This window comes from Oryzias latipes, chromosome 13 (assembly GCF_053564925.1).
Source record: "Oryzias latipes strain Hd-rR chromosome 13, Olatipes_Hd-rR_3.1".
Taxonomy (NCBI): domain Eukaryota; kingdom Metazoa; phylum Chordata; class Actinopteri; order Beloniformes; family Adrianichthyidae; genus Oryzias; species Oryzias latipes.
The window spans coordinates 14,920,057-14,932,833 of NC_136249.1; the positions used below are offsets into that span (position 1 = coordinate 14,920,057).

At 39.6% G+C, this 12,777-nt stretch overlaps 1 protein-coding gene across 2 annotated transcripts in view; it reads left to right on the plus strand.

The window, feature by feature from the left end:
* Positions 1-12,777, plus strand: part of dync2h1 (dynein cytoplasmic 2 heavy chain 1) — a 145,043-nt gene that overhangs the window by 21,399 nt on the left and 110,867 nt on the right. For both annotated transcript variants that reach the window (XM_078929482.1, XM_078929483.1), the window contains exons 29-43: positions 942-1,010; positions 1,188-1,342; positions 2,505-2,637; positions 3,582-3,699; positions 3,802-3,914; positions 3,988-4,101; positions 4,484-4,634; positions 6,310-6,515; positions 7,726-7,908; positions 8,071-8,253; positions 8,509-8,732; positions 8,899-9,017; positions 11,668-11,867; positions 11,958-12,089; positions 12,273-12,405. In XM_078929482.1, the coding sequence (XP_078785608.1) occupies positions 942-1,010; positions 1,188-1,342; positions 2,505-2,637; positions 3,582-3,699; positions 3,802-3,914; positions 3,988-4,101; positions 4,484-4,634; positions 6,310-6,515; positions 7,726-7,908; positions 8,071-8,253; positions 8,509-8,732; positions 8,899-9,017; positions 11,668-11,867; positions 11,958-12,089; positions 12,273-12,405 (2,233 nt within the window). The remainder of the gene's footprint in view (positions 1-941; positions 1,011-1,187; positions 1,343-2,504; positions 2,638-3,581; positions 3,700-3,801; positions 3,915-3,987; positions 4,102-4,483; positions 4,635-6,309; positions 6,516-7,725; positions 7,909-8,070; positions 8,254-8,508; positions 8,733-8,898; positions 9,018-11,667; positions 11,868-11,957; positions 12,090-12,272; positions 12,406-12,777) is intronic.

The window sequence follows — 12,777 nt, forward strand, 5'->3', positions numbered from 1 at the left end:
CTCTGCCTCCTTCCTTGCGGCTAGCATACAGTCTCAGGGTGCTGGATTTGGGATGGAACCCTCCATGCACGGTGAGGAGCTTTCGTGTCTTAACATCCGTGGTTTGTAACTCTTCCTTTGGCCATCTTATTATTCCTGCAGGGTATCTGATAATTGGCAGTGCGTAGCTGTTTATTGCCCTGTCTTATTTTTGCCATTGAGCTTGCTTGTATTATAATTATTAATATGAATATTATTAATTAATATTCCTTGTATAATGCTTTCCAGAAAGGTTGTTTTGGTGGAGAGCTGCTGAAAGAAGCTAGCTGTGCACTGCCAACTTGTGTTTAGGGGTTTAAGTAGAACCCAAATGTAAGACGCTGAACTCAATGTTTGCTTATGAAAAAAATTTTTTTTTTTAATAGTTGAATAATTAAATAGTTGACAGGACATACCGGTGGTTTATCCATAGTGGCAGTAGTTGTGGGTGGTTGTGAGCAGGATCATTGGGGCGGAGCAACCCCACCCCCACATCCCATCTGTTTACATGGCCCCCTGCTAGCTTACAGCCCCTCACACCCCAAACCTAACGTTAGCGGTACAACACAAAAACAAGCATTATTGGAGCTATCCAGCCGTACACTTTTGAGCCAGATGCCAGATCAGACGAGGAAAACAAAGATGTACATGAATCCAATCGTCTACAAGTGAATGCATCAGCATGGAGCAGAGCAGGGAGCGTATGTCCTGCTTTTTCAAGAGACATTTTTTCATCTGCTCCTGATTCACCATAATATCAATATAGAAATACTATGAAATGCAATTTAAGCCTTATTTTCTTTATATATGTTCTACATCATTTAGAAAAAAGCCACAAGAACATGTTAAAAACACAATTTTCATCCGGTTGGGTCTTTAAGGAATAACACACTCTCCTCTCAAAATTCTGCTTATCTATGCAGGTTGGAGATAACCGCTGCTTGCTGCAGTCTCTCAAGGACTCGCCTTATTACCGCAGCTTCCAGGACAAGGTCAGGCTCAAATGTTGAAAGAATCTGAAGATCTGGAGGTGTTATTTTTGGTGCCAGATGTATTTTCCTTTGTCAGCTTAATGAAATGGTTTTTTGTTTGCATTTGTTAGATTTTATGATCAATTTTTGGAGCCTGTCCGTGTTTCTGTGGTACTAACACTTGGTCTATGTGTCCAGGTCAGTCTTTGGGAGGTCCGCCTGTCAGACCTAGACGAGTATTTGCTTAACCTGAATGCCATCCAGAGGCGCTGGGTTTACCTGGAGCCCATCTTTGGACGAGGAGCTTTGCCTCGGGAGGAGGCCCGCTTCAAACGGGTTGATGAAGACTTCAGGTCCTCCTTTGACATTTTTTTCATTATTACCTCATCCACAGTTGGGGGGGAAAAAAAACATCTACATTGGTTTTTCAATTAATTTGTTCTTCAAAAAAAGCTTTGAAGTTACTTAATAGCTATAAGAACTTGAATCTGCTGTTTGCTATTTCTGTTTGAACCTTTATTTCACAGACAAAAACTAGAATGATTGTTCTTCCCAAAACAAACAAACAAATTGGATCAAATGTCACGTGATGAGCTGCCAGCAGCGCAAAGTTGGAAGCGAAGCAAGTTTAACGCCATCTTACATCACCTTCTTTTTATTAACACTTTTTAATCATCGGGGAGCTGAGAATATTAGCTGTTGCCGTGTTCCTGGAGGACTCTGCTGGATGTCTGTGATCTTCACGCCCTGAGGCAACATCACATGAGAAACCGTCAGTCAGTGGATCCAATCAGCAAAGTCGCACAGGCGTGGGAGTAAATTACGAAACCATTGTCAGTTCTGCAGTTCGCCACTCCAGCCAGAAATGTAACGTGAAACGGATTTAAAATGAATGCAGAGAGGAAGTCGGACATAAACTCTTTGCAGCGATACAAGGAGGTTCTCTTTTCCACAAGCCTATCGCAGGTTGACTCTTGATTTAAGGACATGCTGCCCATTAGTAAAGAATTGTTTTTTTTTCTTGTGCGGGACCTTTTGTTACTACGGAAACACTTTAACTAAAAAAACAAAACAATCAATAAAGTATCTTTGTCTTATCTTATCTAAGACAATGTTGGCTAACTTACAAAGGTGTAGATATTGGTCTTAAACTAAAATTTTCTATCATGTCATGAAGCAAAAATCAGATAAAACTGTTGTTTTGATGAAATTTTGCCTGTTATTATACTGAATTTCTGATTCATTCATGATGGCTTTAAAAAACACACAAACCCACACCCCAGAAACATGTGCTTACATGAAAAAATGTCTCTCCCTTTATCTCTGAATCACATTCTTAATTTGTTCATTTGGACATTTATTAAAAAAATGTTCTCTTTACTTGCATTTAATAAAAAAGTTTGCTAGTATTCATTAAATCATGTTTTTTAGGGTTATCACTCGAGTCACATGTGGCACATGAATTCTACAGTGTTCTGCACAGTAAAATAGGGATTTTCTTCATGTATGTTACAGGTCTATAATGTCTGATATCCAGAGAGACACGCGAGTGGTTTCCCTTAGCTCCAGAGCTGGCATCAAAAGCTCCCTTGTGGCCATACTGGATCAGCTGCAGCGCTGCCAAAAGTCCCTCAATGAGTTCTTAGAGGTACGAACACGATTTCAAGTCTTAAACCAGGAGTCTGCAACTCTGTCATTTAGGATCTCTGGCTGAAGAAAAAAAAATAAAAAAAACAAAAAACAAAACTTGGGTAACTTGGTGAGCACTTATTCAATTGTACCTAGATATATTTACCGGTATACATTTTATGGCTTGGCTCTTGAACCAGTTGCATAAACAGTTGGATTTTCTCTAAACCTCAGGTGACAGAAATTGTGTGCTTTAACAGAGTTTGCCAATTTTTAAAAACTCAGCAAGATATTAGTAAAAGGTTTTTTTTTTGTAAGCTATGTTTATTTTTAGAAAAAAAATAAAAGCATATTATTTTATGCTGAACGACATTATTGTTATCCAAAGGGGAAAATATATATTTTTACAAACTTCATATACTTTCTCTGATGGATCATAAACCAAGGAAGTCCTGTTTATTATCAGGTGAAGAGCAGCAGTAAGTAGAGACAATTATAATGTCCCACCACAATAAACACAATTTAAAAACCTATTTTTTAAGTTGTGCTGTTTACATTTTTTCATTGGAGTAAAATTGCTGCAGTAGAATGATCCTCTGTTTCACTGTGTCTTACTTAAAAAGAAACTTATTTGTGTCTCTAGAAGTTACAAAAACAATATTATTTATTACTTGTTTGTTATTATTATTATTTATTACAAAAATGCTATTTTCTCTTTCTATGATTTTATCTATGCCAAAAAAGCAATAATTCATCATACTTATAATAAAAGTCACAACAACATAAAGACAAAGCAGTGTTGTCTTTTTTAAAGGGTGAGTTAGATCTTAGAGGCTCCTCCTGGGTTTGTGTCTGTGAAGAACACACCCGATTGGCTCCTAAAGTGTTGATGGTTGCAAACCCCTGTTTTAAAACAAGGTTAAAAGCAGAATATGTATTTCCTAAATTGTATTTGTGTGGCAGGAGAAACGATCTGCATTCCCACGTTTCTATTTCATTGGAGACGATGATCTTCTGGAGATTCTGGGACAGGCAACCAACCCAAGTGTCATCCAGTCACATCTGAAGAAACTCTTTGCCGGTCAGAGACATTTATCCCATTCGATTTTCTTTTTCTAATGCAAATGCTATACGACAATACAAATATTATTGCGTATGATTGTTTTGTGTTTCACCTGCTCAGGTATCCATAGTGTTGTGTTTGATGAACAATGCCAGCACATTGTGGCCATGTGTTCTCTGGAAGGAGAAGTGGTACCGCTCAGAACTGCTGTCCGCATCTCCAGCCTTGTTGAGGTGAACTAGAAGTTTGGGAGTTTAAAGCTTTTTATTTAGAGGGGACGGTTAAACGGTATTTGTTGTGCTAAAGGTGTGGTTAGGAGAGCTGTCTGTGCAAATGAAGGAGACCCTGAAACATCTGCTGTATGAGTGTCTGATGGCGGTGAAAAAAGGAAACGTCGACCCCTTGCGCTATCCGTCTCAGGTGAACCAGACCTTCTTTTTGTATGTTCGGCATTTTTTTGATAAATGATTCAAATTTGTTTACTATCCTATTTGAATTTTATAAAAACAGTAAGAAATACCACAGGAAAAAAAGGTTTAAGACGAGTTAAAAAATATAGAAATGAAATGTGTTTTATAAGCAAATAAGTGAAAAAAAGAAATAGAACAACAGTAGTAAAATTTATCTTGGTTAGATTTGTAAAAATAAGTTATTTTCTGCCCTGTAACTAATGAGTTAGTTTTGCCCTAAATCAAGTCTAAAATGACATTTAAACTAGATACTAGAGACAAATACTTGGTGATATTTTGTGTTGCAGAAATGTCATAGAGATATTTGATCGTATTTAAACTGCTTTGTGTAGATTTTGTGTTTAGCTGAGCAGATCCAGTTCACTGAAGATGTGGAGAAAGCTTTAAAACAACAACATCTGCATCAGCTGGAACTTGAGCTTAACAGTAAATTGGAGCACTACACCCGAGTGGACACCAACTCTGATGATTCTCCTAACACAGGTTAGAGGGCTTCTTTATGTGTCCCTGCATTGTTATGTTATAAAATTACAGTTTCCTACCAAAAATTGAGAAATGTACCTCTCTCAGCGTCTACTTTTGATTGCTTTATATTTTTAGGAATATTTATTTCAGTGATAAAAGGAGAAAAAGAAGTTAAGATTAATATATTTAGAGATTCTGTGCAGATATTCAGCCTTTGGTCTCAACCAGTGGTTTTATGCTTTTGTTTGATGTCTTTTGCTCTCGTCGTCGTAAACAAACTTACATAAAGGTATTGTTTCTTTCTCTTTGGGCTTTAAAGGTTCAAACACAGCTCTCTAACTTCAGCTCTATGTTTTATTACACAAGTACACTACTGTTAATAAATTACTTAAGCGACAGTGAAGATCAAGAGGAGAAAAGATCATAAAGCACTATTTTTGCCACGATGTGAAAGACCCATTCTTTCAGTGTTTGTTTCATTGAGAGTCAATAAAATGTTCACAAGTGTTTGCTTTTTTGGGGACGCTCCGTCACCATATTTATGGCTCGTGAAGGTGGGGGTTACTTTGGAACGCCTGACTCTGTGAATGTCTTTGCGGCCGGTGAGCCGGAAGAGGCTGCAGAGGGGCAGTACCCTTTAGAGCACTGCATGCAGTCACTGGCATACTAATTTAATCACCCGGGGCTGGATATATGGCAGCATAAAACATAATGGCTGAGTTTGCCCCCAGAACTAGGATACAAAAAAAGACCCTAATATTTTTATGGAGTTTTGTTATCCATGCATGAGATGAGTGGCTCCTCGGTGAAGCTTCAGCTCCTGGGCTGCAAATTGCTTTGGTTAATCTGTAAAATACATTTTCAAATTTCTTTTGTTCTTTTTTTTTTTTTTTTTGTCACGGACTATGAATATTTTACAGTTATGGTCTATTTTGTGATTGTTGTGTAACCAAATTGTGTTTATCTTTTAAAGTGGCTACAATTTTCATGAAGACTTGAAAACAACTCATTATATTACCGACTCCTTTAAATAAAAGCAGGTGTTTGAAGAGGCCTCCTGGTGCTAATACTAATTAAAGCTTCTAAAGTATTGCAGTGAAGCAGGGTAATCTCTTTTCTGGCCATCATAAATGGGCTGTGAACCCAGAGGGGGGGTGTGTGTGTGTGAAAACTTTACTTCACTTTGGCACGGAGACAAACAAGTGCTGGACACATTTGGCAGATATTTTCCATCCAGGGTGACGCTGACCTCAGTGGTGCTTTCCTGCTAGAGATGATGATTGCAGCTTCGAATGTTACACAGGTTTTAGGTGTGATTTTCACATTTTTGTGATGGATGATTAATGTGGATTAACAAAAATGATTCAGGAACAAATTATTCAAGTTTCAAATCTCTACATATCGTGGAAAATTACCTGAACACCAAGCAGGCAATGTACTATGAAAATTAAATAAAGCTGAAGCAAAAGGATTATTGTTCATCAAAATAATCTATATATAAGGATTAAATTAAATCAAAATCATTTCTTGAGAAGACGTAAAGGTAACATAATAGGTTATGGGCAACATCCTGCACATTGTACACCCATACAGTGTTTGTGAGCTACATAATGTCACTGAATAGAGCCTTTTTTGTTATTTTCTGTCATTTAGCTCAATCTTCTGTCCTGATTTTCATGTTGTCTCTGTTTAGAGTCCGTCATCTTACAGCTGAAGCTGAAGGCTTTGATCCTGGACATTATCCACAACATCAGCATGGTGAAGCAGCTCAACCAGGCAGGCGTTACCAGCACTGACGACTGGGCCTGGAAGAAACAGCTACGCTTCTATATGGGACCAGACAAATTCTGCCACATTCAAATGGTGGATGCACAGTTCAGCTATACTTATGAGTATCAGGTGTGTACTTCACATCATTGCATGCTCCCATGTTTGTTTGAACACCTAAACACTTTCTCTGATGCATTCAGGTTTCAATTTAAATGTCTTTAACATGTTTTTGTGGCATTTTTTGATGATGTTTGAGATGTTTAAAGAAAATCGAGCTCCAATTTTAATTTCTGAGTATTTCTTATTCTAAACCGTTGTGAATCAGGAGCAGATGGATACATTGATGTAGAATAAACACTGGGCACTCCGCAGGCTCCCTGCTCCGCTCTATAATGCCATATCCACTTGTAGACGACTAGATACATGTACGTTTTTTGTTTTCCTCGACTTAACTGGCATCTGGCTCAAAACTGTACCGCTGGATAGCTCCAATTTTGCTCGCCACTTTTGTTGCACTGGTAATGTTAGGCTGGGGGTGTGAAGGGAAGTCAGCTAGAGGGAGAACATGTAAACAGAGAGCTCTCAGCAACGGGGAGGTGAAGGTAGGGCAAGGTTGCTCCACGCCAACAGTCCCGCCCACAACTCAGAGTTGAATTTCTGATGAACTCGTGCTGCTCTGCAGAAACTATGTCCCAGAAAATGACAGGCTTTCTGTTTTTGGCTAAAAACGGCATCATCATAATTAAAAGACCACTGCGAATGCTCTTAGAATTATCAAAATATGATTAGAGTGGGACTTTAACTGTTGTTTCCTTTTTTTTTATAAAAAGAAGAACCTGAAACTAAATCCCTGTAATTTAATTAAGAAAACTCAGTTAAAAAGGAAGAAAAAAGATCATTCCCAAGAAGGCAGTACCAACTTTTTACAAAGTGCATCTTACACTTTTATGAGGGGCCTTTCATGTTGGGATTCAACAACTTGAGTAATTCTCCTGCTGTCTATGATACTTTTAATTCATGTTCAGCCTTCAAAAAGTTCCTAAACCTTTAACTGAATGATCTGGCAGAAGTATGTTAAAGAATAAAAAAAAAATCCACTTTTGCCTTTGGGGGGCACTGTTCATGCAGTCAAAAAAGCCCAGAACATCCTAAGCTGTATTTCCTATCTGCAGTTTTCTGGTAACGCATCACAGATTCAGTGTCTTTTTCATTTTCTTTACTTGTCCCCCCCATGTTTCTTTCATTAGCTTTTGGTATTTTTTGGAATCCCCCACCCACCTAAATCTTTATTTTTGTGTTACAGTTCTTCTTTTCTTCTGTATTTCTCCCCATTTTTTAGGGAAATGCAGCTAAGCTGGTGCACACACCGCTGACGGATAAATGCTACCTGACTTTAACCCAGGCCATGAAGATGGGGCTTGGTGGGAACCCCTATGGGCCTGCTGGCACCGGCAAGACCGAGTCTGTCAAAGCCTTAGGGGGGCTCTTTGGACGCCAGGTTTTGGTTTTCAACTGTGATGAGGTATTCAGATAGTTATTACTTAGGGCTTTGAATCTTATGCATCAGCAAAGATAGAAAAGACCTGGTTTGATTTAAAAAAAAAAAAAAAAGCTGAAGCCTGGATGTCATGTCAATATATCCATGGAGACGAGTGAAGTATTTTTCCTTTGCTTGTCTTTTTAGGGCATAGATGTGAAGTCTATGGGACGAATATTTGTGGGCTTGGTGAAGTGTGGAGCTTGGGGCTGCTTTGACGAGTTCAACCGTTTAGAGGAAGCCGTCCTCTCAGCAGTTTCTATGCAGATTCAGGCCATCCAGGACTCCCTCAAACATCACAAAAACATATGTGAACTACTGGGAAAGGAGGTCAGAAAACGAAATACACATATATTGTCATCTCTCCAAAAAATTCACTGTATTTTTTTTTTCCCTCCACTTCTTTAGCTATTATTTCTGTTAAATCACCCAGTGACACTATATTGTTTATTTCACCAAGCTGTAAACTTGTTAGGTCTTTTATCGTCATCCAATTGCTGATCTTTGAGATAAGGAAATAGTCAATGAGAAACATAAAAATGAAAGTTTAGTGGAGATTTTTTGCCTCTTCTCTTCATCCCTCAGGTGAGCCTGGACCCAAATTCCGGTGTATTCATCACTATGAACCCTGCAGGCAAAGGCTACGGGGGCAGGCAGAAACTTCCAGACAACCTGAAGCAGTTGTTCAGGCCCGTAGCCATGAGCAAACCAGACAATGAGCTTATTGCTGAAGTCATTCTTTACTCAGAGGGGTTCAAAAATGGAGAGATGCTGGGGGGCAAACTGGTTGCTGTCTTTAATCTTGCCAGGTATAAAACATGGCCTTAATTCTTTCTTAAAATCTATATTATGTTTAAATAGGATGTGTGTAAGAAATCTGTGTGAAGCACCAAGATCTGCTGCCTTAATTGTAGTTTATTATCTGTGAATAGGTTTTACTTAAAGCAGTGTTGCTGAGACTGTTTGTTTTCTCAGAGAGTTGTTGACGCCTCAGCAGCACTATGACTGGGGCTTGCGTGCTCTGAAGACGGTTCTGAAGGCCTGTGGAAGTCTCCTGCAGCAACAAAGGAGGCGTCCCGACAAGGAAAAGGAAAGTAAGTGAACCGCTCTCTGTTTTTTCTAATGGATCTGGGATTTCTCTTCTTCCAGCATAGCAGCGTGACATGAAGGGTATGAAGTGTCTGCAGGTTATCCTTACCTGGGAGTCACTTTCTTTACATAACCAAAAGACTCGGGACAAAGTTAGATTTAGCTGTGTGGTGCAGATCTCTGTCATTGCTCCATGATTTAACTACTCCTATGACTTTAGAAGAAACACCTTTAAAAGCTTCATATTTTTATTTTAAATGTTTATCTGAGTAGATAGGGATTAACACTAACAACTGACCAAGCAGATGATTGTTTTTTTGAAATTACAGTTATGTTAATAAGTCAAGTAAGTTGATTGAGCCTATGGGTCAAAGTGAAAATAGGATCAGGTTTTTCCCCCCTTAACTCCTCAGTCCCAGAGTTTATATTGATTTAGTCTAAAATTAGCAGACTGAGGAGTCAAAATTAAATGAGCTATAAATGTTGATTTCTTTTTTCCTGCAGATTGAGGGCTGTGACAGTTACTCATGCATGAACACAAAACATGTTTTTAAAAAAGAAAGAAAGAATTCAATGGCATCAACCTTCAGTTGACTCCCTTCTGGGACTGCAAAAATGTAACTATTATGAAGGTGTACACTTCCCACACCCCTCAAACAGGTACAATATCGTTGTAGGCTTCTTCTTAGAGTTGACCCTAGCAGCGGAAAGTTATCTTGCTCATTTAAAAGATTATTTTAAAACACTGAAAGACACAATTTAGAGAAATAGTTTAAAGACATGCGGTAGATAGTTAGAGATACTATAATTTCTAAAACTCACTGCTGGATGAAAGCCACAAAATGCTTGAAATTGATTCACCTAAAACATGTAACTGTCATATCAGTTGTAGCATTTAAATGGGATATCCCATTCTGACAGCTTCCTAAAGCCTCAGTCACAACTTTCCTGTAAGGGTTGATATGGGCTGCCTGCGGGCAAACAATATTCAGTGCAAACAAACGTGTGACCTGCAGGAAAATCTCAAGGTCGTAGACCACTCTGTGAACTCGTAGAGAGAAAATGTTCATGCACATTTTTTCTATGGGAGTGCTGCAGGAGACAGGCAATAGTGAGCACTTATACAACATGTTAGGGTAAGTAGGGGTAAAGTCGGTGAGACGCGAGTGTGTCGTACGGATCTTTCATTTACTCTTAACCCCAAATCCTGTGGACAGCAAGGAGGGGCCTGTTAATGCTGTTGATGTGATAAGTGTGCGCTCCTTGCGTGCAGCCTGACTTTCAGAAATTAAGGAATTATAGTCTGTGCGAACATCCAACAGGCATGTGTGCGGCATTTTTGTGCAGTCAGTAAGGATCCAGCACTCACCTTACTAATGACTACAGTGTGGCGTCAGGGCACCATACGACAGCATCACCGTTACGTCTTAAGTGCGTTTAAATTACACTAGACTTCCGACTACTTCACAATACACCAACCACACACACAACAGTGGTGCGTCCTATTTTCATGACGTCTCGTGAGGTGGCTGCTAGAGCCTCGGGGGAATTACAAGACCACCCCTTAAGAAGTGAATTCTCCTTTGTAAGACCCTCCATGGACCTGGACAACCCCAAAAACCTTCAGCACCGCCGTACGTAAGGCTTTGAGAGATCATTAATGATCAGATATGGATAACAGCCAACGGCTGAAATAGTAATATTTCATTTTCAATGAAGGCTGAACCTCTGAAATTTGTTGCTCACATTAAGTATGCAACGTTTTTCTTATTCATGTGTCACAACGCAGGGTTTGAGTAGACACACATTTAGATGCCTATAAACTATAAAAACCATTAAAACAGTCCTTTTTGAAAATATTTGCTGCACTGACTCCTAAAATCCTTTAATAAAAACACTTAAACATCTAACCTTTGAAAGTTCTTAAAAGGAGATTGTACGTCTTTGTGCTTTTCTTCTTCACTTCCAGGCATGTTATCACGTCTCCTCTATTGGCTCACTCTCATACCTGCCTGTCAGTTTCTTGCCCAACAGCCTCTCCCATTCTGCCCTGTTTCCCACCCCACACTTGCCTTTATGTGTCTGCCTTACAATGCTTACTCTTTTGTCCCTCTCCTGATTTCAACTCTCCCCTTTCTTGATTCCTCTGCCTGTTCTCTTTCAAATCCATCTGGTCCAATACCCACCCTTTATCTTTTCAACTCTCAGGCACGTGGGCTCACCACACACATCTTCTGTCTGTCAATGGCTCCCTAAGGTTTTGCTGTGAGCATCTCTCTCTGTGTAGTCCAGCCAAGTGGTTCTGCTGAATGCAAGAAGAAAGATTCCACATCTGTGTCTGCAGGGAGGGCCCGGATCTTTGTAGCTGAGAATTAGAGTATTGACAAACTCTAGATCACTGCAGGCTTTGGCAATTAGCTCATTTTTTAACAAGGCACATGTATAAAGAGCAAAACAAAGAGCTAATGTTCATCGTCTTTGTTTTCTGCACATACAATGCTGTTACTTCACTTTTGGTTTTTCTTTGCACTGTTTTCCTTTTTCACTGAGGTGTCTTTTTAAAGATATTGAATTATGCAGATATTTGATCGAGTTTTGCTTGTCAGCCTGTTTGGAATGCAACCGTAATGTGCAGTGTCTTTCATCCATGTGCAGTTCAGGAGAGCAGCCTGGTGGTGCAAGCACTGAGGCTCAATACCATGTCCAAGCTGACGTTTGCGGACAGCTCTCGTTTTGATGCGCTGGTCAAAGATGTCTTCACTGGAGTTGATTTCACTGATGTGGAGGACCAGATTCTGATCCATGCACTAGAGCAGGTTTACCAAGAGGCTCAACTGGAACTGATACCCGGCCAGGTGTGTGTTTACACTGCAACAAGTTCTTCATATCTAATAATTAAGGTGTTTGGTGAAGTGGATTGTTGTAACAGATTAAGGAATTTGCAGCTAAAAAAGGCATTGGAGCTCAATGAACAGCTGAGGCAACGCATGGGTGTGGTCATTGTTGGGCCAAGCGGAGCAGGCAAGTCTACTCTCTGGAGGATGCTCCGAGCTGCTCTGAGCATGACAGGGAAAGTGGTAAGCAGAAAATGTTATACTTACTGCATAAAACACATTATTTAATCTGTAATTTAGACATAGAATATGTTGGAAGTGAAATGTGCGTTGATTCCAGTTTATCTTTGCCAAAATCCTCATTTGAAACTGTAAAGGTCAGTTAAAAGCCTGTTCATCTGCATCCTCTTGTTGATTTTTCTTTAGGTGAAGCAGTACACTATGAACCCTAAAGCCATGCCCAGGCAGCAGCTATTGGGACATATAGACATGGACACTAGGGAGTGGGCTGATGGTGTTCTGACACACAGTGCCAGGTGTGTGGTCAGAGAGCCACAGGGTAAGTGGGCGTCATTATTCTGTGGATGCAAACAATATGTTGGTGCTTAGGTCTTGGTCACAACTGCCCTTACGGGTGGACGCTGGCTGTCTGCAGGTGAAAAATGGTCAACCTGTATTGGACACGCATGTGGCAGACAGGAAATATCGAGGTTTTTGACCACTTAGTGAACCCATACAGACATACAGAGAAAAAAAATATTCATAGACATTTTTTCTTCAGGCAATGCTTTTGGCGACTAGAGTGTGATATAAGGGCACCATTCGGCAGCATTACCAGTGTAACATCCATTAGCATTACAAATATTTCACAATACACTTCACACACTCACAACAATGGTATGTTCCACTTTCACAACGTCCCTTGAGGTGG